We start from the raw sequence: 24,838 nt of genomic DNA on the forward strand, positions 1-24,838 counted from the left end.
ATACATACTTCTAGTTGAGATCAATGTAGATCAACCGGTATGACTTACGGGTGAAAAGGAAATGAAATTCAAACATTTAATCCTCAAAGGATTGACACTAAAAGGAAAAAAGCGCTTGCTCAGTTTGTAACAACCAACACTTCTTAGGAAAAAAAGTCAAGGTTCGACTCTTCCATACATTATTGTTAACTTCTTGGTTGGAAATTTCTGATAGCCTCCACAATTTTTAACACAGTAAACTACTCTCTTTATGAAGGTGAGACTTGAATCTAGTCGGGCAGATCTCCAGAAACGAAGGGAACAAACCGGAACAAGTATAACTAAATTCTGTAGTGTCAGAAAAATGCAAAATCTCTTTGTATGTGCAAATAGAAATTCAACTTCAGTTTTTTGTTCATTACACGAATGATTAAAATTTGCTTGAACAGAACAGTATACAGAGATGCCAAAGCACAAATGGTGCTAAGATCGACATAGCATCAGCAGAAAAAATGAAGCATTCGATAGATGTGTCCCTGCCCAACTACAACAGTATTGCCTGCTCTGGCCAACCATCCGTACAAAGAAGTTTGTCGAGGAAACTTCAAGACAGGCCCCTCCAAGGCTCCAACTAGATGGTAACAAACCCAGGGGAAAATAGGTGCAGGTGTCCAGGAATTAAGAAACTGTAGGTTCACCAAAACTCGAGTCATCCAATATCTCAACAACAGGAGCAAACTGCCAACAAGTTGAATCAAAAGATTTATCCAAGTATAGTAAAAATCAATTCAAATTCGAAGTAAGTTTAGGTAGATAATGCACGGACCTCATCATCTTCTGCATATATGCCATCCACTGCACTGCTCTGTTGGAACTCCCATCCTAGTGTGTTCTCAAGCAGTTCTTTGAGTTTCCTAGTCTAAAATAGTGAAGAAGAGAGTTAGAAATTCCTCATATGGTTAAAGTTTCCATGACCATATAACAGAAGGAAGCTGCGCTATGAAAACCTCCAGAATCTCAACATAAGAGTTTAATGATGGGGTCAGAATACAAACCCATGTCAGCAGATCTCCATCAATGACTGGGGCCTCTAGCACCAAAGAAAAGAAATCCTGGAAATGCATGATTCACGTAGAGAATAAAATATATTATGGTGGATTCAACAATATTCAGGTAACTAGCACAAACATCAAACCAAACAGTAGGTTAGTTGGGTTGGGGGATGATGGTTTCAAATAAAAAAAATAATAGTGATACTAGTTAGTTCTGGATCCCTGGCTGGTCTGTTGCTTTTCCAGAAAATGGATGACCTCATTGTCCAAATAAATATTTGGCTAATATATTTGACTGCCAATAGATTTTGGCTGCTGGCATTCAGGAAACACCTATGGCCAAACTCTTTAGCACAGATAATGAAAATTATAAGCTCAATAGCAGACCAAGATTTCTATTGTCAACATCATGTTGATGGGACAAGGCTTAATTAAGTCATATGAAAACAAATAACAACCTTACAAAAACGATGGAGAAAACTGTTTCTGGTAAGCCATGAATCATCCAAGAGAACTGTTGCACCATTTTCCATACTTGTATTTGAACGGTCCTTTTGGAGTCCATAACTCAACTGGTAGTAGAAGACTTTGACAAACTGCAACAGAATCCAATAATACAAATCAATAAGGCTAAGGCAGAATGCTTTTGATTATATATGCTAATATGTTGTAGTTTATTGTGAGGGAGGGGATATAAGTGCAGAGTGCAAGGGCAGCAGGCTTTTGATTATATATGCTAATACAATTAAGCAATGACCAAATTAATCATATAATCCATATGCAAAACAATAAGGCTGCAAAAACATAAACTAGAGGAGCTAAAATGTTAATCTAAGAGATCATGACCAGAGATAGGGATTTCTTGTTCGTACAAATCATTCTAAAAACAGATGTTATGCAAGCAATGAATTCATCTCCGACCTCCCCTCCTACATCACCCCAAAAAAAAAATTGACTTACCAACTTTAATCATCAGGAGAAGACTAACAAATGAAGGAAAACAAGAACAGTGTAAAAGGGATGTTGTTCCAAAATCTGACTATGGGTTGTCTGGTTCGATGCTGATCCAAGCTTGATTCCTGAAAATCAAAGAAAGTGAGTGTGGGCCGCCTCTGAGGACGAGAAGCCACCTCCAATGATTAAGTCAGATTCAGGAAAACATAATCCTCGTATTAATGAGTAAATGCTCCAAGAAGGAATGTCTTCTTTGGAACTTACAGGAGAATAAATGTCATAGTTATTGTAACTGGGCTTACCCTGATTTGTGCTAAGTATGGTACATATATACCAGAATCATGCCTCTGAGATGGCAAAAGATGCATCCTAGCCCTCCAAACTGCCAGCTTAAGATGGAGGGTTGAGATTACGCACGATGGTTTACTTAATCACCAAGTCAAGAGTTCAATCTTCCTGAAGAAGTTCATGCCAATTGCATCCGAAACTGATCAATCACTCAGAGTCACGTGGGTGCAGATGTGACAACAAACCCTTATGTTGGCAGACAAAACATAAGGGAACAATACTTGTGGAAGCTTAAACAAATGAGAAGCCTCCTGGTAAGTGTAAAACATTTAATGAGCCTCGGAGCATTAAATGCTGAATTTAATGTCTTGATTGACGTTTGGATAAAGATAAGCCGAATCCCCCTACAACGTCACTTTTGCCGAGATATAGCTTCTTGGGCTCCTGACAAGGGGAATCTCCCAAGAAGCAATCTTTTGAGAAGTATATGCCGGGAAGTGGTCGACGAACCCAACGAACTGGTTTGAGCCAAATGAGGTGACTTTCATGGTTCGCCTTGATTCAATGGGTTGGAGCATAATATCTATAACATTCAAGACTCCCTTGCTTCTCGGAGGCGATTTTACTTCTCGGCAAACTCTTGTACTTCTTTAGTTCCCAATGGCTCCCACCGAATCATTCTTTGTACCAAGATTTACTACAAAGACTAGGGGGCTAATGTTATAGATATTGTGGTCCAACCCATTGAGTCAGGACAAACCACGAAAGTCAGCTCATTTGGCTCAAATCTGGTTTGTTGGATTCGTTTACTCTGGCATACACTTTTCGGAAGATTGCTTCTCGGGAGATTGTTGGCTCAAAAGGACAAGTCTCTGTGATAGCCACCTAGCACAATGGACTTCTCGGACATTCTCCTTGTCAGGCGCCCGAGAAGCTATATCTCGGCAAAAGTAACGCTGTGGGTGGATTCGGCGTATCTTTATCCAAACGTTAATCAAGGCATTAAATTCAATATTTAATGCTCTGAGGCTCATTAAATGTTTAACGCATACTAGGAGGCTTCTCATTCGTTTGAGTTTCCACGAGTATTGTTCCCTTACGTTTTGTCTGCCAACGTAAGGGTTTGTTGTCACATCTGCACCCACGTGACTCTGAGTGACTTGTCAGTTTCAGATAAGGTACAGTTGGCATGAAGCTTCTCCAGGAAGATTGAACTCTTGACTTGGTGATTAAGTAAACGATCGTGCATAATCTCAACCCTCCATCTTGAGCTGGCAATTTGGACGGCTAGGATGCATCTTTGCCACCTCAAAGGAATGAATCTAGTATATAAGTATCATAGTTGGCACAAATCAAGGTAAACCCAGTTACAATAACTCTAGCATTTATTCTCCTACAAGTTCCAAAGAAGACATTCCTTCTTGGAGCATTTACTCCTCAATACGAGGATTGTGTTTTCCTGATTTTGACATAATCATTGGAGGTGGCTTCTTGTCCTTAGAGGCAGCCCACTCTCACTTTCTTTGATTTTCAGGAATCAAGCTTGGATCAGCATTGAACAAGAACCAGACAACCCATAGTCAGATTTTGGAACAACAAGGGATGAGTGGCCAAGCATGACACAAATTCATGGAACTAAATGTTTTGACTTCTTTCACTGGTTTCTCCCAAAATTAATATCTTTTTCATTCTTACACTGTGTGAAGTTTATCTACAATTGTAATGCATTTAGTAGGAAAACAATTATTATTATTATTATTATTTTTTTTTTTTTTTGGGGGGGGGGGGGTGTTGTTGTGCGGAGGGGATTTGGGGGATATTGCTTCATATGGTGTTACTGGTAATCATTTGTCATCATCTCAAGGCAGGCCCACCAATTATCAAAATCAAAATACAATTCACCAGAATATCCCACAAGGTATTCATAAACAAAGAACTCATATAATTGGGGTCTCACATATCTGTAATGTCATGCAATGATCTCTCAATGAAATATCTCTGAAATCCTGATCATCAAATTCTAGACTACCATTAAATAGTTCAGTGAAAAGCTTTCAGGCGCTGATGATTCTCAGCAAGACTAGAGTGATGTCAGTCAAATTTAAAACCACATTCCCCTTATCTCCTTCCATCAACAGAATATCAAGTTCCAACCAGCAGCCCCTAGGTTCTTTCGATCCTATTGATGCCACTCATTTTTTTTTGTCATACGCAGTTTCTCTAAATAATTTAAGTATCCTGCTGAGTTTTCCAACAATTTTCTCTTCCCCCTCTCGATAAATTCCTAGAGCACTCAATTCTTTTTTGATTAAAAAAACTCATTTTCTACCTCATCCAGCAAGCTTTTTCACTTGGTTATTATCAATCAAAAGTATGGTGTCCCTATGATGACACTGTTCACTTAAACCAACTTCAATGAGTTGCTGATGTAGTCAGATAGGTCCGTACATTTTTCCTATTGAGTACCACATTGTACTACATCGTAAGTCTAATTTCAAGACTTCAATCTTCACTAGGCGGCTTTCTGCTCAGAGCCATTAAGTTAATATCAACTTTGATGGTTCTTGCATTTGCACTGCAGGTCATGCTGGAACTGGTAACAGCCTAACAGGCTTTGTAATTGTCTGGGTGAATTCGTATCTGGTTTTGCTGAGTACGTGTCACTTTTGTTGCTGAAGCACTTACTGACAGGCCTTACTTCTGGCCATCTCTAAAGGCTACTTGGATATTCAAGTTGGAGAAGAGAACTTAATGACCATCTATATTCTCAAGCACTCATCTTCTATAATCCCATGGAGAATTGCATCAATCATGACTGATTGTTCATCCTTCTCAGTAGTTTAACAGGATTTCTGTACATGACATGCATCGCGATAAACTCTTTAGGGGAGACAATCTTAATCCCTTTGGAGTTCCTTAACCAAAAAAATTTTTTTTGGGGGGGGGGGGGGGGGGGGAGGGTTATCTGCAATATCGACCTTCCCACCTCCATCATTTTTGGCTCCTTTTTATGTATAGTGAATTTTCCTGACACAACAATTCAGTTCACCATTGAACAATGTACAAGAAAAAGCAGGGACCTATGCAAAATTTCATATGCACAGTTAAACATGGCACAGCAAGAAGATTGGTTTAACGACATAGAAGGATCCATGTGACATTGCTAAGTCAGTTAGGTCTAAAAACACAAATATTTCAGATGAAATCTTTTGAGTATTACCTTTGTGAAGAGTTGGCTCCTCGTATGCAAAGGCTGCAAAAGCAGTGTATGTTTAGACAGTTTTACTAGTATCAAAATATAGACATATAAACATGTATGAGATTTGATTCCAGATTCTCAGTATCACACAGATATAGGCTCATTGGCTTCTGCGCTTATTATACTAATTCGAATATTAAAACAATTGTAAAATATTTCAACTTTAAATCAGATATTTATCTAACAGTATCATGCAAAGCTAAAGCAGGAACCAATTATTAAGACCCAGATACTAATTGAACTACGGACATGATTTTTGAGTGGCACAACCCATAAGTCTGCAGTATCATATTATGATGTGTCTCATGTAAAGAAGATCAGACCAAACATTCCATGCCCCCATCTTAGTTGTCTAAGAAGACTTGGATCCATTCTTCCCAAACCTACACACTTGATAATTTTCTTCTTCTTTTTTTTTTTTTTTGAGGAAAGAGAAAGATAGTGATAAAATTCCACGTGTAGGTGTATGAAACACCTGATTTTCAGAGAGATTTTTCCCATAAAACTATTTATTTATTTATATTTGTTCCCAATCATTTATATTCTGCATAGTTTTATTTTATCTGAGATTAATGTGTATCTCATTTTGGCATCGTTCTACTAGGCAATACTGTTATAGGTTATGCCTTCACTGATAAATCCTTGTTTTATCATTCAATAATGAGACAGCCAAACCAAATGGCTACACAGAATAAAATTGTATAGGTTTCTGATCAAAAGGTAATGGGAAAATATATCAGTACTTACTGCTTCTATACAACTGAAAAATAGGCTAACTAGAGCTTTCCACTGAAGAAACGCTTCAAGTGACTGCCCCATCTGCATATTTCGAAGTGTTTTGATAACTTAAATTTTTTTCGTGGACAGATAATGATTTACATAATACCAACCACCATAAAAGCAACTTAAATGATACAGACATACCAAAAATGCTATAAAAGCAAATTGGAGTTCCCCAAGAATTTGTTCTTCCACACCTCCACAATCCTTTGCCAGTATTGTTTCCAGCAATTGTGTCTGACAGACAGTACGCAAACACATAATCACTGACATCAGATGACAGTCATAGATTAAACCCTGAAGGAACTCAAAATTGAGAGATGACCCATAAAACCACCAGTGCAATAATTCGCATTTCAGAAAAGAGTAATTTGTTAGACTGGTGAGACAGGAAGAAGTATTTGTTCAAATTCTTGGAGGAAGATCCACCAACCCATCTTGAAGAAGAGCAGAACAGGCATGCTTAACAGGATATCCTAGCTAGACATGACAAGTTAATCGAATAAAGGGTGCAAAAATACTTCTGCACTACAAAGTAGCAAAATGAAGCAATGCTCTGTGAAATAAAATTTAACAAATTCACGATGAATTAAAAGAAGTTAACCAGTCAATCTGTCCTTTTTTTGGGCACATACATTTTGTTATTTCTTCAATATATACATCTCAATACAAAGTGAAGTGTTTGAGCAAAGAACTGAATCCATCAAGATGTTCAAGAATTATATGGCAAGATAAACATCAAAAGTGTGAGTTTAACATAATTAGGGCAGATGATCTTGAAGAGCTTAATAAAAACAGGAGTAGAAAATATTCAAGATTTGATGCATACTAAATTTAGTGAAAGAATATTAAGAGAAAATAGTTGCATTATGGGCTTAACAAAAAGCCGAACGTTGGGGAATGAGACCAGGAAAGGATTCAAATTTATTCTGATGCCATTTCCACTTGTTAAGACACTTGGGACAATTATTTCAGTTTACAGGATTAACATTGTAAACATGTTTTTAAGGTTTATACAAGGTAATAGTTGATTAACCACTTAAAAATTTTTGGATCTGTTTCACTCTAATATTTTAAAAAATTACTATTCATAGTACATCAGAACTATTTGAATTATGCTTGGAGTTTTAGTTTAATTGGGAATCATTTATTTGCGTTTCTTTTAATCTTCATGGGTAGATGGAACTAAATGAGTTCTTATCCAAGTTGAGCTGGAGTTTTGATTCATGGAATCTAAGTTGAAGTCTTTCAGTAAGTATTTGTGTATACATATGGCACAAAGTGGACATGGTTGGAGAACATGGTAGAATTCTAGAGTGATTGAAAACCTAGAATTCACACCCCCCGATCCTTTGGTAATATTTTCTGCTCTTCTCTAAACTCTTGTTCATTTTTTCCTCCTATCTCCCTCCCAAATTTCTGTTTCAGTGTTCACAGAACCTTAAATCAAATTGAATTTCTTCCTTCTTCCTGAACTGTAAATATTTTTTCTTCTATTTCTTAACATAATAATACCTATGTTCATTCTATAAGGATCCTAAGCCTTTACAGTATCCAAAACCATCCTTTATCTTCTACAATGATTCCTTCTTCACTGATCCGTCAATTTATTTAAACCAGACTTCAATTATTTCTTGGTCAAATCATAGAAACTTCCTCTGTAGATCGGCCTTAGAAATTTGACACCTAGGTACATCACAGTGGGGTGTAAAACACCATTTCACAATCAGCTAGAATATATTAGTATTAGGCAGTGGTTTTTGTCCAAACATATCATCATATCTTCACGAGTTAGCACTGCATCACCCTTGAGAGTCCATCAGCAGTTGTGGGGATTTTATCACTGAACTGAAGAAGTAAAGCTTCAAAGGAAAAGGCTTAGATAATCAAATGAGTTGATCAATACTATAAATGATGAAGGGACGTGTACACCAATGAAATAGACAATTCATATATTTTTAGGCAGTTTTTCAATCCACATCTTCTAAGAAGTTGCACCAATGCCAGTACTTGTTTTCCTAATGCAATGTAATTACAAGAAGCTGTTCCAGTAAACAGGAAATGCAATTCATCAAAAATCTCATAATAGGCTTCAACATTCAAGGTATACCAAGTTGAAGAATCAGAGTTTGAAATGTGGAAGGCACGTAAAAAAATTAATTGTGTTAATTGTTTCCTGCATTCTCAAGAAGCCATCAATTCAATCATTCTCTTTTACATAGAAGTAATTCAAACATTGTTTTTCCCATTTTTTTGGCAAAAGAAAATCACCAAAGATCAACTTCAAAAAGTAGCAGTCAATGTGGTTCTGAAATAAATGAGATACAAAAATGTACAGAAATTTACTTTATCATGGTTCAAGGAAGTAAGTTCTTGTCCTGAAATGCTCTTATTCTTGACAAAACGGGGAATCGATGTGTAATAACATCGTCGCTTGAGGGGCCTTTCAGCAGGTATTGAGAACTTACTATTCTGCAACTGTTCTGCTAAAGCTTTTTCAGCAGCAGACTTAGGCCCTGTTTCAATACCTCCAGCTTCACAAACAACAGTAATTTCCCCACCAAGAGGTTCTGTGGACCGAATAAACCATTTAGGTTAAAGTTAACTCCATAGTAACTACTAAAAGAAGGAAAACTTCCGTGAAGTTCAAAAGAAAGACTGCTAAAATAAAAGATTCAAAAGACAGGAAGTTTGCAAAAGTCAAAAGTACTATGCATATTCAAAATGCAAGAACCATTGCCAAATATGTTGGAAGGAGACCCAAAGGCTGCCACCATGAATCAATCTGACATAGCAGCTGTTCTAGTCAATATCATGTCTTCATGAACCGTGAAAATTCTTGTGTTCCTCATTTTAATTTTAAGAAAGGTTCTTACAATTATGCTTTCAGGGATGCAACCAAGAGCACAAAATCAAAAGATTACAACTAGTTAGCCTTATCCCAACTAAGCATTGGCTACACGGATCCTTTCCTCTATCCAATAAAGTCTATTCCAGGCTAAAGGCCAAACTTGATAACAAGGTCTTAGCACAAAATGAAAAGATAACAATAACAACATTTGCAGACAGTAGTTCAATGAACATAGGAAGCAATAGAATATGAGTGTCAGTGATGATAGAATTGTGGTTGAAAAGAAGAAAGAAAAATGGGCTGGTTGAACACTCTTAATATATACCTATTCTTTTTATAGTATCCTCAGTGATATAGTTTGAAATCCTCTTCCAGTCACCATAGTGGTTTAAATCATAAGGCCCCAGTTGGTGATCAAACTCCAGTTTCTTTACTGCAGCAGAATACCTCTCTTCCTGTCAAAAGATTGAACCAGAAAATTGGTGTAACATACCAATATTCAAATAAAAGAATAACAAGATCGAGCAAGTTCAGAAGTCAATCATTTCATTTTTCTCAAAATTAATAGAAACCAATTGGGTATTGTTGTCAAATAGTTTTCAAAATCTGAATAGAAAGTTGACTGGATTCCCTTAAGAATAGCCATGGCCAGGATATTGCATACATTTTTTTACTACAAATTGCTATTTTATTTTATTCACTGATAATTAAAATAACATTCATTCACCTACCGAACAAGACCAGAATAAATTAGCAGATAGACACCATGGCCAAACACTGACAAGATTCAATTCGTGGTGGATTTTCCTTTTCTATAGATCACTTAGGAGTTCAAAAGTCTATACTAGTCATCTTGATGGCAGATAAAACTGAAGAATTTTATGGTTGCATGAAGAACCAATCTTCATTTGAAAGGTCAGTGCTATCAAACAACTCCAGGTTTTTTTCGTAGAAAAAGAACTGTATAACTGTTCCATCTACCTTCCAGACATTATCTTATTTTAGCCAGTAATTACCCTACCCACAATTATAACCATATGAGATTATGAAATACTCACTAATAAAAAGAGGCAAACTAATATTTATTTCACTTCTTTTATGGATTTATTCCTTGACTTCCTTTTTAAACCAACCAATCCCTGCATCATCTAAAAGCTTGCATAATTAGACAGTCACATTATGAATCTGAAAGATGAGAAATACATCAGACACTGACACTGCTTTTGGCCATGCATCACCTACATAACATGTGCAGGATAAGAAAATTATCACAGACCTCATCTTCTGGAAGTTGGACTAATCGCTCCTCCTGTTGATGCCATTTACGAACAATTACCTGTTTTAGGCATGAAAAAGAAGACAACTCAATACTATCGATGCAGCACAAGATATTTAGAAAGGGAAATAAATTCACTGAAAACCTCATTTACAGCAGAAAGAAGTGATATGAATAGACTGTCCATTATTTAAAACTCAACCAATACATATTCATATTGGTACCACTAAATAGCATTGAAACTTTCTACAGAAAAAGCAGAAAATGGTAAGTCCTAATCAACCAGAAAGATAAGTTGGGCACCACCATCTTAGGTAGAAAATGACAACAATATATGTATGTCATATTAACAAAACACAGAGAATATTGCATTGAGACTGTGAACAAATTCATTGTCATTATATCTTGAACTGCGTCATTTTTTTTATGTTCATTTATTACCAGACAACAAAATAACATCTGGTCATATTATTACAAACCCTGTTCTCTCAATCCTTACTATGCGACTAAATGTACTATCATGTCTTGATTGGGAACCCAATCTTGAATATACTATAAACTAAAGGGGGGGAGAAACTAAAAACATCACAAACAACAATACTTAGTCTTCTTTGAGCAAATAAACTTTTCGAGTTAACCCACAAAACCCTTTGCTTTGTTGATTAAAAACCAAAAGGAAAATAAAAGGCTGCAATCCATGCACGAAAAGGGAAGAGTATTCCCTAGGGAATGATATACCACAGCTCTATGGTGTGCTCTATATAATCTCAAGCCATTTTCTTTTCTTCTTTTCCTGAATCTTTAAAATTGCTGCATCTCAAAAGAGTTTATTTGATCACATCTCAACACATGCGCATGCCCCTGATGGACCCTCCGACTGGATTCATCCAATTCTTGAAAGACACTTCTCCAAACTACTAGGAGCCGACTAGTCAAGTGGTTGGACATTAAAAAGAAATTCCCCTCTTCCTAATAATAAATTAGCTCCTGACAACAGAACTATCCCTACCAAATGTGCATTTTTTCATTCAAAGTACACAATCACTCCGGGAACCAAGCAAAGTTCATCAAGTTGTCCAGCTGCATGATTGAATGCCCCATGAAGATCGCCAATCTATTAAAGAAAACATTGAGCATTTACGCAATACAGATGTTTGATGGAGAGAGAGGAAAAAATTCATTTGATTATAATTCATGCAAACTTCAAGTTCCCTAATGATGAATCTCAATGTCGTTTATATGCACAATGCTCAAATGATGCATTTGCAGAGGAAAACCATATGCACCTAACCAAATGCACATGCATGTGAATGGAGAGGAAGCAAATCAGCAATAGTACAACGTAAGAAAGTTAGTAGAGAAGTCCGAAAGTGAAAAGTCTGTCGTGTTGAACTCAAATTAAAATAAATAGTGATCCTATACAGGTGAAAGTGGCCCAAGATTACTGTCTTTAACAAATGAAGCAGTGTAGAAAGTGAAAAGGAAAAGGAAAAGGAAAAAGAACAGTTTACACACCTCAGAAGAGCAAGCAAAAATGAAAAATCCAACTATTGGAGAGAATTCATTGCCTTCCCTGCATAGGAAATAATCCTTTATTAGATTCCATAACTTACTTTGACTAAAAATTTTGGAATTTTGACACATCCAAGAAGAAATAGGAAGCATAATGTAATTGGCATAATTTTCTGAAATTTCACTCATTTCGTTTCTGTATTTCACTCATTCCACTTGTTTCAACAAAATTTTGGTCATTCTTTTTGATATTTCACTCATTTCAGCCATTCGCCCCACATGGCCTAGTGAACAACATGGGAAAAATTAACTGCCCCAGCAAAATTTCACCAAAATATTGCCATTTCCCTCATCTTGGTCAGTTTGAAACCGAACAGAAAATGAAACAAGTTTTTCAAACCTTGACTTCGACATCTACGATATAGAAAAGCCATTGACAGCACAATAAAAAGGGGACGTTAAAAAAAAAGGGGGGGGATTTAAAAGAAAAAAACAAAGGAAAAGAATCTTCAGAGAAGCACCAAACCAAAACACAGTAATAACATAAGATATCAATATGCAATGGCATCATAATTAAGATAAGAAGACAAAGAAAGACAATTTTTTGGGGATATTTTTATAGTACACCCTATGCATGTTATTGAAAATTGAAGTTAAATCAACAGCCACTGATAAAGTGAGCATCTACTCCTGCAAAAATTTTCTTTGTAACTAAATGTTGTGTATAGCACTCCAATTCTGTCACCATGCTGTTATCTATAGCTTTTTAGCCATTGAAAATCTCTAAAACATATTTTATAGCAGCAAGAAGCAACCAGAAAGTATGATATTTGGAAATTAGGCTCAAGTTTGATGCTTTTGGTCTTGTTAAGGTAAATAATTGTATATGTGAACTTATGAAGAGTTCTATCAGACAAAGAGGCAACTTTTAAGCTGCTAGAATATTGAGAGACCCAGATCAGTTTGACAACTACAAATTTTACAAGATCCATAAAGCCAAAGGCTGAACTAATTGGAACTCTAGCAATAGGAAAGAAATATGGCATAAATAAAACCATGTATAACAATAAAATTAGAAAGGAATCATCCCCGTTTTATTTTTAATAAAATTTGTCACCTTTAAAATGGTCCACACTATCCTTAATAACAAACATGCATCCTTCCTGGGAAAAGGATAGAAGGTCAAACTCTGACTACAAAAAACAAAGCATTTTTTACCTGTCTACTATGTTATATTTCTGCATGCTAAAGACAACAATCAAATCACATTCTACTATTCTAACCTTGCAGCTTTCATCAATTATTTATAAGTTCACGACGCTCATTTCCAAAAATGAGGAAGTATATCAATGGAACAGCTTTCTGCTTATTGCTATTGAATAACTCCAGAGAGGCAAACCTTGCAAAAGTTCAACAAATCAAACTAACCTGCTTGAAGAGCTGTAATATATAAAATGAGGTCCAGGAGGGATCATCTTTATACCCCTAAAGACAGGCCCCACAGAGAACATCTGCAAGAAAGATAAAATAATAGCAGTTTTCCAAGATCAGTTACCTTATTGCATGCATGGAGGAGATAGGAAAACTATTACGAAGTAATCATCGGCAGACTTGCAGATCCAACAGAAACAGATTTTCCTTTTACACATCATAGTCTTTCCAGTATCAGAGTGTTTCCAATCCAGAAAGGATACAAAAAGAGAAAATACTAAACAAAATAGAACAGGATTATTACACACCTATATACAATCCCTTGAGACTACCTGTAAATTCTGAATACAACATAACAGGATTAAGAAGACTCCCATGCATGGGACGAACTACATTAGGGCCACGGGGCCAATGTAGCTACCCCTCCCCCCCACCTCCAATTTTTTTTTAAAAAATTCCCTTTATAGCCCTCTTTCCATGTGTGAAATATCAGTATTTGGGCCCCAGATTGGAGAAAAAATTTCACTATAAAGAAAATGGGTCTCATGACTACGACAACTCCTCTTTCTCATTTTCTGATATCAAATATATCTAGCAATCATGATGTTCACACAGATGATTTCAGAATTGGCTATGATAAGTGCCCCTTACAGTTAAGGGGAAAGAACGAACCCTTTTTTGGGGGGGAGAAATTAGAGAGAAGGAACTTAATACAGTTAATTTTGGTATAAGTGGTCGACTTGTTAGCATGAGTTTTTGCAGCAATACCAATAACTGAACTGGAACTCGCTAAACATCTCAAGAGATGTGTACAAATATGGAATAATTTCAAAGGAAATTTCCAGTCAAGAGGGTTCAACCAGAATAACTTGAAAAAGCAAAAAACAGAACTATCCACCTCTGCAAGAGGTCAGGAAAATAGAAAGTAAACTCATACTTCCCTAATTACACAACTATAACAGCACTTGATCTGACATTTCCATGGCTTTCTTCCTTCTACTTAACAAGAGTAAAGAGAGAAAGTCTTACACTATACCTGAGTATCGATACCGACGAGTGTGTATTGAGGAACATCTAGGAGGAGAAGAGTAGCGCCTTGTTGTACAAGCCCTAAAGCCAATTGAGGATCCATTTGCAGGCTATATGGTGCAGATCTTGGTTCCATTACTGAATTTCGTACCTTCACCAGTTCAGAATGGCGGGAGGAGGATTGAGCGAGGAGAATGAAATAAATAAGCTATTGCAGTTGTTCGGTAACCCATAGTCGAGAAGCCTCTTTATGTTAGTAAATGACGATAAACTCTTTATAATTACACATATTGACATGTATATCCCTGCGGGCTGCAGTAGCGTAACACAGCGCACGTACACGCAAATAAAGAACCTAACGGAGTCCGGATCAGCTACCCGTCAGGGGAGTGCACGACAGCTTTACCATCATAAATACGGGGGACCTAGGGATTGGGTAATGGAATCTTTTTTTATTTTTTTCTTTTTAACCTGTGGGTCCCACAAGATTTGTGGTGGTAAAGCCGTCTGAGAGCACTAGAGTGCTCCCAGACAGGGTGATGATCCGGATTCCCCTGCCATAGGGTTTGGATACATGAGGATTCTTTTTTTTTGGGGATAAACACATGAGGAATTTATTAGCCGTTAAAAGGGTAATGAAATTTCTCTGCCCTTGAGGGTAAAGAAGGGAATTCGATACCACATGAGTTGTATGCAAGGTGCAAAATATCGGCAAATTTTGCCTTGTTTCGGTAAGATTTCGACCTACAATTTATGAGGATAGTTTATGTTATTTTTTGTTGAAATTCGGTGCTTAACCTAATTTGAAGCCAATAAACACACTAGAAGTGTTATTAGCCCAAAAATCACCTACACTGGTGTTATTGATCTGCACATACTTAGTAGGTATTTTGACTATCAAATTCCATTGTTTAAGTGGGTTTTTGAGACATTTTTAATTTCTTAGTTAGATTTGAGTTTCTAATTTTGAGTCGTTTTAGCTTTTTTCTTTGAGCACGTTGCATCAATGTCGAAGGTTGAAGTAAAATTGAATAAGAATACAAGAAATAAGAGAGAGAAACCCTGCAAAAACAAAAAAAATTGAATAGAAATTCACTTAAAAATGTAGCAACAAATCACCAAAAATCGATAATTTTGCCATATATTTCCAATTCAGCTATAAATTGGCGCTTTCTCGTGATCTATTGATAAATGTCATTTTCACCCCCTATTTTGGTTTAGTACCTTCCAAACTGAGTGAATTTAGTTTTGGTGAAAATTCGTCAAAACTTCCTACCATAGTTGCATGAACAGAAAGGGTTTTTGACTATTATGTGTATCACCAGAGAGAGTAGTGGAGTTCCTTTCCGCTCAGCCTACAATCCACCACTCATAGTGTCTGCCCATGCCAAGCAGTGGCAGTGTCGATGAACAGGTTAGGCGTTAGTCTAGGTGGAGAAGATATGACTCACACAAAGAGTTAGAACCCGTGACCTTTTCACTACAAAGAAAACACACTTTCAAAGAGTAAGTTTCCCAGTTGCCTTGACCCCGGAATTACAACAGTATCCACCAATGGTCACACAAGACCCACATCTATGCCTTCACTGACTCCATAAAATTTTAAAAAAAAATGCAATAAAATGCTACGCATAATTTATATCGGGCACATCACAGTTTTTTTTTTTTTTTTTTTTTTGGGTAAACAGGGCACATCACAGTTACAACGAAGAGAACGTAACTGATTTTCCATTAGACATCCGCATCTTTGTGTATACATGTCCTTCAGAAACATCCATGGAGAAACACTGCATGGTTTAAGAAAGATAAACCAACTGAAGAGAAATAAGATTCCACGCCCAAACAAGCTATTTCCTATTCAATAACTCCCTCTCTCTCTCTCCCCCTCTCTCCCTCTCCCTCTCCCTCAACCGAAAAAAAAAAAAAAGAAAAAAAAGCAAAGCACAAACTTTCAACAAACAAAACCTGCAAGAAACAACAGTTCACAATGGCCAAACTTGTGACAAGGTGAGATCTTTCTTGAATTGCAAGTCTACTGTGGTGTTAATCTCCATACTCGCACACATGCATCCTCTCCTGAACTCACCAGACTCGTTTCATCAGTGAATTCCAGTCCATATACACCACCCAAGTGAGCTCCCTTAATGGTTATTCGACTGGATGCAGGCTTATCAACTTCATAAATGATAACACATGTGTCAAGTGATCCAGTTGCAACTTTAGTGTTATCAGGAGACCAAGCCAGACAGTTTATACGGGCAGTATGGTATAGCATGTTCTTTAGCTTCACCTGCAAAAGTAAATTTGTAACAAAAGAATTTTTGTTCAGAGGAGCCTCATAATCCACATCTAGCCATGAGAAGTATGCTCAAGATATTCTATGCAATTCTTCCTTAACGTTACGCTTTTCCTCCTTTTCTCTAGCCCAACAAAAATGGGGCTGTTAAGATTTGCTTGAGTGCTAAATTTGGTTAATCACAACTAAAAGGGTTTATTAGAGAGAAAAAAGGAGAATACTAGTAAGGAGATAACAGTCAGAAATAACTGATAACCAATCTATTTACTCTCTCCACCACCACACCCTAACACAAGATATAAGTCCACGAAAGAAAATTAGATACACATCATCCCAACAAAATTTAGTCATTAACAGCAAAATGTAAAATAGGAACTGCATGTAGACAGCACCTCTTCCAATCCTCGACCAGATTAGCACACCCTTGACATGATATAGGAAAGTCTTTCCTGAGACTATCCACCACCACCTCTTACCACACCCTAGTTTCAATACTTCCCAACCACCAAAATATAACTCCACCCACAGTAATTTCTCTGACATCATATAAAACAATAAGAGAAATCAGAGGTTTCGGTGTAAACGGATTTACATTGGATACCTTTGACTCTTAAATTCTCTTTCCACCCTCAAAAAAGTTTCAAGACTTAAAGATATGGCAAAAAATAAAAAAATAAAAACACCACCCAATGAAATATACATAAATAAAATGCAAGAAAAACCACAATTAAAAAAAAAATTCCATCCACAGTAATTTCTCTGACATCACATAAAATGAAAAGAGAAATCAGAGGTTTGGGTAGATATACATGGGATTCATTTGACTCTTAAAGTTTCCCTTTCCTCTTTTTTCTACCCTCAAAATAGTTTCAAAACTTAAAGATGCAGGGAAATAGGAAAAAATAACTGAAACAGCCCCACCCCCAACAAAACATATATTAAAAAAAGGAAAAAAAAAAAGACGAAAAAAGCAAGAAAAACAGAATTAAAGTAGCAATTTGATCAACTCAGGAACCAAATTCTAATATTTATATCTGTAAGATATCAGATTTAATTCATTAATTCATTAATCTATGAGAAAGATCACATGCATTTGTGAAACCACTGAAGTGGTGTAAGCATAATCAGAGTATTATAATAACCACCATCCCTCAAGGTTTTCAAAGAGACACAGCATAAAATTCCCATTTTTCCCCCTGGGTCTAGCCTAGCATTATGCTTCCTTCTAGTTAGGAAAGGTGAAATTATGCTTATGAGAACTAAACCCAAAGTTTACAGTAGAAAACCTAGAAGAAACACCAGGGGAGTTTAAGAGAGCACTTGTTTTACCTCTTGAGATGCACGATCCCATACAACAGCCTCTCGATTAAGATCCCCTGAAGCAATCATGGAAGAATCAGGCGAGTAACGAATAACACTTATAGCACCCCGGTGCTTCTCAAGGACTCTTTCTTCCATCAGTGTATCCCCCTTGATGGAATATACATGCAATTTACCATCCTGTGCACCCACAATAGCTTCACTTCCATCTGGTGAAAGTGTTGAAGCCGTCACAACAAACCCAAGGTTGATTGTTGAAACTACTTTTGACCCACGAAGTAGAACCACTCCTGAATCAGTTGAAATCAGAGCAAGTTCAGGACAGAAAGGCGCAAGGCTCAAGTCCTTGGGTTGACTACCAACATCAATGGACACTGCCTCTCCACACTGATCTCCAAGCAAAGGATTTCTCCTTACCTAAAATTTTGAGGAAAGGAAAGAATAAGATAAAGGGTGAGTCACCGACCAAAAAAAGAAAGGCACAAAGAGTTACAACAACGTTTTTTGAACAATGCAAGGCATTCTGAACTTGAATAAGATTTTATACAACAAAAAGAAGATAAGCTCTGCTGATTTAATCATGCAAAAATTGAAGATGTTACTCATATGGAACGATAGAACCACCAATTTTACATTAGCCTTAAGCTGTATCTTTCAGAAAGCTTAAGGCAATAACTCAGAGATCAACATATGCATCATACAGTAAACATTGAGACTAGTTTTTTGTGGGCGTAGTATGATAAATATTCATGAACTGATATTTTGGCAAAGGTAAACTAAATTTCAGATTATCCCAAATTTATTTTCCTGCACACTCAGCAATCAACTGAAAATATAACACTGCCTAAAGGAAGAACCAACTACTCTGACATTGTAATTCCATAGAACACATGCAATAACCAGAAAGGGGGAAATTTTTTTTGAGAAGAATGCCTAAAAGGCTAAAATTAATGACTGCTGAAACCAAATCAGACACAAATAAATTTGCATGACTCACCTTGTTATCAAATCCAGATGATACAATCTCTTCTTCAACAGCAATAAAACACTTGATTTGAGAATTATCTGTCCTTTCTAATTTACCACTGTAACCAATTCCTTGAATCCATTTAACAATTACACCATCATAACTGCTAGACAAGATAACCTTTGGGTTGCGTGGAATTACTGATAATGAACTGACACTCTTCATATGCCCAGATAATGATAGTGGGGCTTTATCTGGATCAGTTGCTGAAAATAAATTAATTGTACCACCAAGAGAAACTGTGACAAGATAGTCATTCAGCCAAAGACATCCAACTAGCATATCATCCACTCCTCCTGATCCAGGACACACCAATGTCTTCATTACCTTCCCATTACCATCCTCTGAAATTTCCCATATTTTTGCAGACTTATCAGCAGAAACAGTCAGCACCTGAAATAATTAACAGTACTACTTTGATTCAGTGCCAAAAGAGCCAAATGAAGAGATGTTTCAGGTGTATAGGAGAAAGAAACATAAACAAACAAAGGACATGAACTCAATGTTTACCTTTTTACTATCAGGACTCCAACTAACAGCATAGATGGTCCCCTTGTGGCCATCTTCAGATGACAGCTGTCCAATCTTCTCTCCAGTTTTGCCTTCATATATTATCCCTTTCTTATCTGAGCTAACACTGATGAATTTGCTTCCATCTGGAGAAAATCTGACACAATTGACAAAGTTGGAATGTTCCCTGCAGAGCCAGAAAGAAATTTTCAGGAATTCAGTATCATTCACATTCCTTCTCTAGTAACATTTTTCTCCAAGTACTAGTATTTGAATGTAGAAACTCTAATCATCAGTAGAATGTCAGGGAGAAAAAAAAAATACTGGAATTTCTCTACTAAGTCAGTTGCAGCCATTTTTTGCCCCCGAAAAAAAAAGTTGCAGTCACTTCAGTCATGAACTTTTCAAGTTCAGAGGAATTAGAGAATATCATGCAAAAGCTATTCAAGAAGATGTATCTACAGATGCATAAGAAAATGGAATGACAACTTATTACCAGGAAAAAAGAAAGAAAAAAAACCACACACACACACACTACTGAACTGTGCTTATAAGCTCTCATCAAACCTGTGAGAAAGCTTGAATCTGAATGGTGGTCCTTCATAGAAGTTCACCAGAAAATCTTCACCACATGTCACAATGCGAAATGGTCTTGTTGGCTTAAATGCACAACTCAAAACACGCTTTGAATGGCCATCAAATTCCCCCACATTAGAACCAGAGTCCCACCTACAAAAAAGCATGCCCTGATCATCTAACCAACAACAACAATTACATAGTAACGAAAATAAGAATTAGCCATGGGGAAGGGGGGAGGGAGATGCATCACAGATTAATGCATGAGACAAGAACGCATTTACAGAGACAGAAGTTTCAAATTTATATTACATGCAATGAAACCACAGATTTGCAAAAGAGTAAAAAATAAATGGAAGAATAGGGATAGCAGATGAAGATGGTGGTCTAAGAGAGGGGGAAGGAGGGAGGTCCTGCGGGGGAAGGAGAGGATATATTCACTACAGATCTCTCACTACATAATTATAACCACCCCGTCAATTCTGTTCCACTTAATCCCCCTTTCATAGCCAGATATCTTTCCGGGCTAAGGAATGGGAAATCTTTCTCCTGTTACATGAATCAAATGTTTCATTTCATCCGGGAATGTGAGCATGGAATTTGTTAATGCATAGTAACAGATCCTCTTTTATCTGTATAGATCTAAAATTTAACCCAGAAATATTCAAGTACAAAAGATCATGGACTGAGCACCCTTCCATTCATTAGATTTTTTCCTATACTTAGGATATAGATGGTATCTTGAATAAAGATGACCACTCAGTTGCTGATTTTTAATTTGTAGGTAGAATCAACTATTGAGACCCCCCCCCCCAGCAGATTTTCTACTTTAATTTTTCTTTTCCTGTTTGGAGTTAAATCAATGGATCTAAAAGAATAGATTACATACTCAATACAAACAACGCTGCCAGAGCAAATTTGAGGAATATCTTCAGGTGTATTCATTTTTTTGATACTGATATTTTATTCAACCATAAAGATAAATGCAAATGCAATACCAAATATGTGTATTGAAGTATGTTAGAAGTTGCTTTAAAAAAAAAAATCAAACAAAAGAAGTTGAAGGTAGAAATGGTGAAACAAAAAATAAACAAGTACATTGCAGAAAAGCAAAATGATAAAAAATTAATATAGAAAGAAAAAAATTTAGTCCCAGCATAAACAACGGTTCTCACTTATTTAGAGGATTTACACTACAAATAGGACAAATAAAAAAGGAAGGGAGGAGAAACATGGTTCACTTAACAAGAATGGGGGGAAATATATGACTCTCACCTAGCTTATAATACAACAGGAGGAGTTTCAGGAAATAGAATTTGGCTACAGACTCTCTGCTAGATCTAAGATTATATAATAACTAATGAAAAACAATCATATGGTAATCAACATTTATGAAATATTTATAGTAAACAGTAAATTGCATTAGACAGAAATAAAAGAAGAAAAAAAACAAATCAATGCTAGGATAAATTGTGAAATTCCATAACACAGTGCTGCTATGGTTATGCCTGCCACTAGAAAAGTTTACCAACAGCTTACCCACTCAGATGAGATTGGTAGTTAGTGTGAATTCATATATTTTCTGACTAGTTGGAAACTATGAGTAAATAACACGTCAGCTGAATAATGTTAATATCTGGTGGTAGGACTCTGACTTTTAGTTCAATAAGAATCAAGATCCCTTATAGTGCGTTTGGTAATTAACTCCATCGACGCTTGTATTGATTCCAATTTCAAATCACTGGAATCAGAATCCATAGAATCATAGTCCATTAAAGTTGGTTGTTTGGTTACCTTGATTCTATGAGCTGATAAATCTTGGAAATTACCATGACAATATGAGTCAAGGTTTTTCTTTACTCAGGATCAATTTGGAGGAATCCATGGACTTAGCCTCGAAGCATGAATCCGAATAATTCCAACTTTTATGCAAAATTCAAAACTCCACAGGGTTCTTGATTCTGATGAATCGTTTAACAAAAGTAACCAAATGGTCATTAAAAATCAGATTCATGATTCAACAGATTTGAAATCTGTAGAATCTTATAACCAGACACACTTAACTGATTTTCAATTTTTGTTTTCCTTTTCCTGTTTTTGCCGTTGAATGATGAATCTGTCAAGTATAGACTACATATTCAAGAAAGAAGAGGCCACCACAGAAAATTTTGAGGAATCTGTTCAAAGGTTTTGATGTTTTTGGTAGCAAACCTTTCTATGACTTTACAGTCTACTGCACATGCAATAAAAAAGAACCATTTTCCCAATAAAAGTCAGCCACATTTTTCACCAATTACCATAGAAATGAGAAGTGCAATTTGTATGTCAGTGGTGTAGGCGAGTGTTTTGGAGCAGCATATAGACAAACCAACTTACTGGGGATGGAAGATAAATCACATGGAGCCTTTACAGTATAAAAATTTGTCAATGGATGCAAATGCCACCATTGAGGTGCACTAATCGATTCCTAAGCCCAAAAATCAAGATATCACAGCGTGGAATCACATTCAAGGAACTATAAATTTGAAAGTTCTTAGTCATAGTAACCTAAGAATTTGGAAGGTCATCAGATATGAACGGATTGTAGGAAACTTTTCAAATTTCATTGAGGAAAACTTCAAGTTGACAACTTCAATAATTAAGTCCAAAGAGACCAGTTTGATCTTGGATAAGCAATTTTCAGACTCATTCCAAAAGAATAGATTTTCAAAATTTACCTTTCAGCTTTTCAAGTAATTGAATGGTAACACTTGTATCAATTTTTTTTTTCATTTTGGTAGATGGTAAACTTCTATCACGATTTCTTGGTTTTCTAGGAAGTATAAAGCAGGCAAAATTACTAAGACTCAGTGTCCCTCATCCAATTTCCAACTCTTTTATTCTTTTGGTAAATGCATCGAAGTTCAGAATGCAACCATAAGTAGAGGAAAATCTTCGGAGCTTTTAAAAAAAATAAAGCTTTCAATAGAAACAAGTGAAAATGAAGCACATAGTGAGCATAAAACTCACATGAAAGCTCGCACGAATGATTTGCCCTTGCCATCACCAGAAGCTACAATCCTCTGACCATCGGGTGACCACTGGAGATCATCGATCCGACCAGAAAGAACCCTAAATTCATTCTTGAGGACGTGATCATTATGCGCCCCCCAAATCTTGATAAGCCCAGAAACATCAGCGGAAGCGATCCACTCACCATTGGGGGAGAAGCGAGCTAGGGTGGCAGGATATGCATGCTCACCATAGATAGAAACTTGAAGAGGCCTATCAAGGTAGCGAATAATAACGGATCTTCCATTACAGTAGAGGATTGAATTCGACTTGGGATCCCCTGAAATTAAGATCCCTCGTCCTCGCTCCGTTGACGGAACGCAAACGTAAGTCTCTGAAAGCTCTGCCATTTCTATTTCTTCTATCAAAGATCGAGTTGAATTTGCTTATGGAAGACTGTGTTAAACATGTTCGATCGACATTCTAGCCAATAATCAGAATAAAAAGGCAAACTTTGCAACGTGCGCTCTGTAAAGTTTTTGCTCTTTCTCATTTCTATAAACTCTTTGCGGTGGCCTGCGCGATATTCCGATATTCTCGTATCGGTGTCGGTACAGTCGCATTTACATGATTCGTATCGATCTCTTCCTTCTCTTCATGTTTCTAAGGAATTTCTTATTAGAACAAGAAAAAGACATGGTTTTTGTCTGCGGATGTGGTTCCTGCATGCGAATCAGAGAAGATAGTTTGATGAAAATCCTTGAAGCATATTCAATGACTACAGAATTCTTTCATCAATTCCTGCAAACGAAGGTTGGCATGAAAGAGGATCTCCAACCAGGTGAAGAAGCAAGCTTATCCCTGCCCTGATCGGCAGCTGTTGGGGTTCCCCATCCATCCTAGACTTTCTTGTTTTGGTTCAAGCAGCTGAGATATCACAATTACCTGAGGAGATGCATTCATGTTCCCAGTTTCAGAGATGGTAGATCGATCCTTACCTGATGTGATGGGTATGAGTTGATATTAGAAGCAAATTCAAAACGCCATTCAAGACTGATTTTTCCCTCTCCTATTTTTATCCAAATGTAGCCAAAGATAGAGCTTTGAATCCTGAATTATTGGCATTGAATAGTAAGAGAACATCTAAAACACACAACCCTTTTACCCTATAGAATAACAGACTAGGGAAAGATAATTACATTTTATTTCTTAAAATACCTTTAATCTTATTAACTAAATATATAATTAATATGTTTATAATTGTAAATGTAACTATAATAATTTCAATAAATTTTTTTATACTAATTGAAATTAATATTAAGTGATATTAGTAATTTTCTTCTTATAAATAATACAACAACATCTGACATCTGGAAATTCTCTTATTTTTTCCCCTTAAATTTTTTTTAATCAATTTTTATCCCCTAAAAAAAAAAAAAAAAATCTAACCAATCTTGCATTACCAACCTAAAGTCTAGCATTCAATTCTCCCCACTTTATTTTAGTGTAGAACTTGTTCTTAAAGTGATGCTCAAATATTAAAACATTTGTTGGGCAATCTCTACTATTTTGTAACCCAAATTGGCTTTTATGGTTGTTGATAGTCGATTGACTAGGTGACCAGCTCACTAATTGGCAACCAACTGGTTGGTTGGCTGGCTTGTATTGTTGGCAGGACTACATGAACAATTTTTGGGGAGAGGGTTA

General features: G+C 36.4%; 2 protein-coding genes across 2 annotated transcripts; both read right to left on the reverse strand.

Annotated features, from left to right (window-relative positions):
- Window positions 1-222: 222 nt before the first annotated feature.
- Window positions 223-14,642, reverse strand: LOC149001156 (AAR2 protein family). The gene is made up of 13 exons (XM_089140121.1): window positions 14,419-14,642; window positions 13,380-13,462; window positions 11,955-12,012; window positions 10,440-10,499; window positions 9,489-9,618; window positions 8,659-8,882; window positions 6,457-6,549; window positions 6,280-6,351; window positions 5,494-5,526; window positions 1,490-1,627; window positions 1,035-1,091; window positions 806-898; window positions 223-717 (listed from the first exon to the last, which is right to left on the reverse strand). Exons 1-13 carry the CDS (start codon window positions 14,545-14,547, stop codon window positions 658-660), a joined length of 1,230 nt encoding a protein of 409 aa, XP_088996247.1. The 5' UTR covers window positions 14,548-14,642; the 3' UTR covers window positions 223-657.
- Window positions 14,643-16,123: 1,481 nt separating this feature from the next.
- On the reverse strand, window positions 16,124-23,684 carry LOC149001157 (transducin family protein / WD-40 repeat family protein). Its single transcript, XM_089140311.1, has 6 exons — window positions 23,150-23,684; window positions 20,132-20,293; window positions 19,565-19,751; window positions 19,025-19,447; window positions 18,037-18,444; window positions 16,124-16,701 (listed from the first exon to the last, which is right to left on the reverse strand). The coding sequence occupies exons 1-6, from the start codon at window positions 23,539-23,541 to the stop codon at window positions 16,444-16,446; spliced, it is 1,830 nt and encodes a 609-aa protein (XP_088996437.1). The 5' UTR covers window positions 23,542-23,684; the 3' UTR covers window positions 16,124-16,443.
- Window positions 23,685-24,838: the final 1,154 nt, after the last annotated feature.

This window comes from Hakea prostrata, chromosome 11 (genome assembly GCF_041222555.1).
Source record: "Hakea prostrata isolate BN-2017 chromosome 11, UWA_Hpros_2, whole genome shotgun sequence".
In the NCBI taxonomy this organism is placed as follows: Eukaryota; Viridiplantae; Streptophyta; class Magnoliopsida; order Proteales; family Proteaceae; genus Hakea; species Hakea prostrata.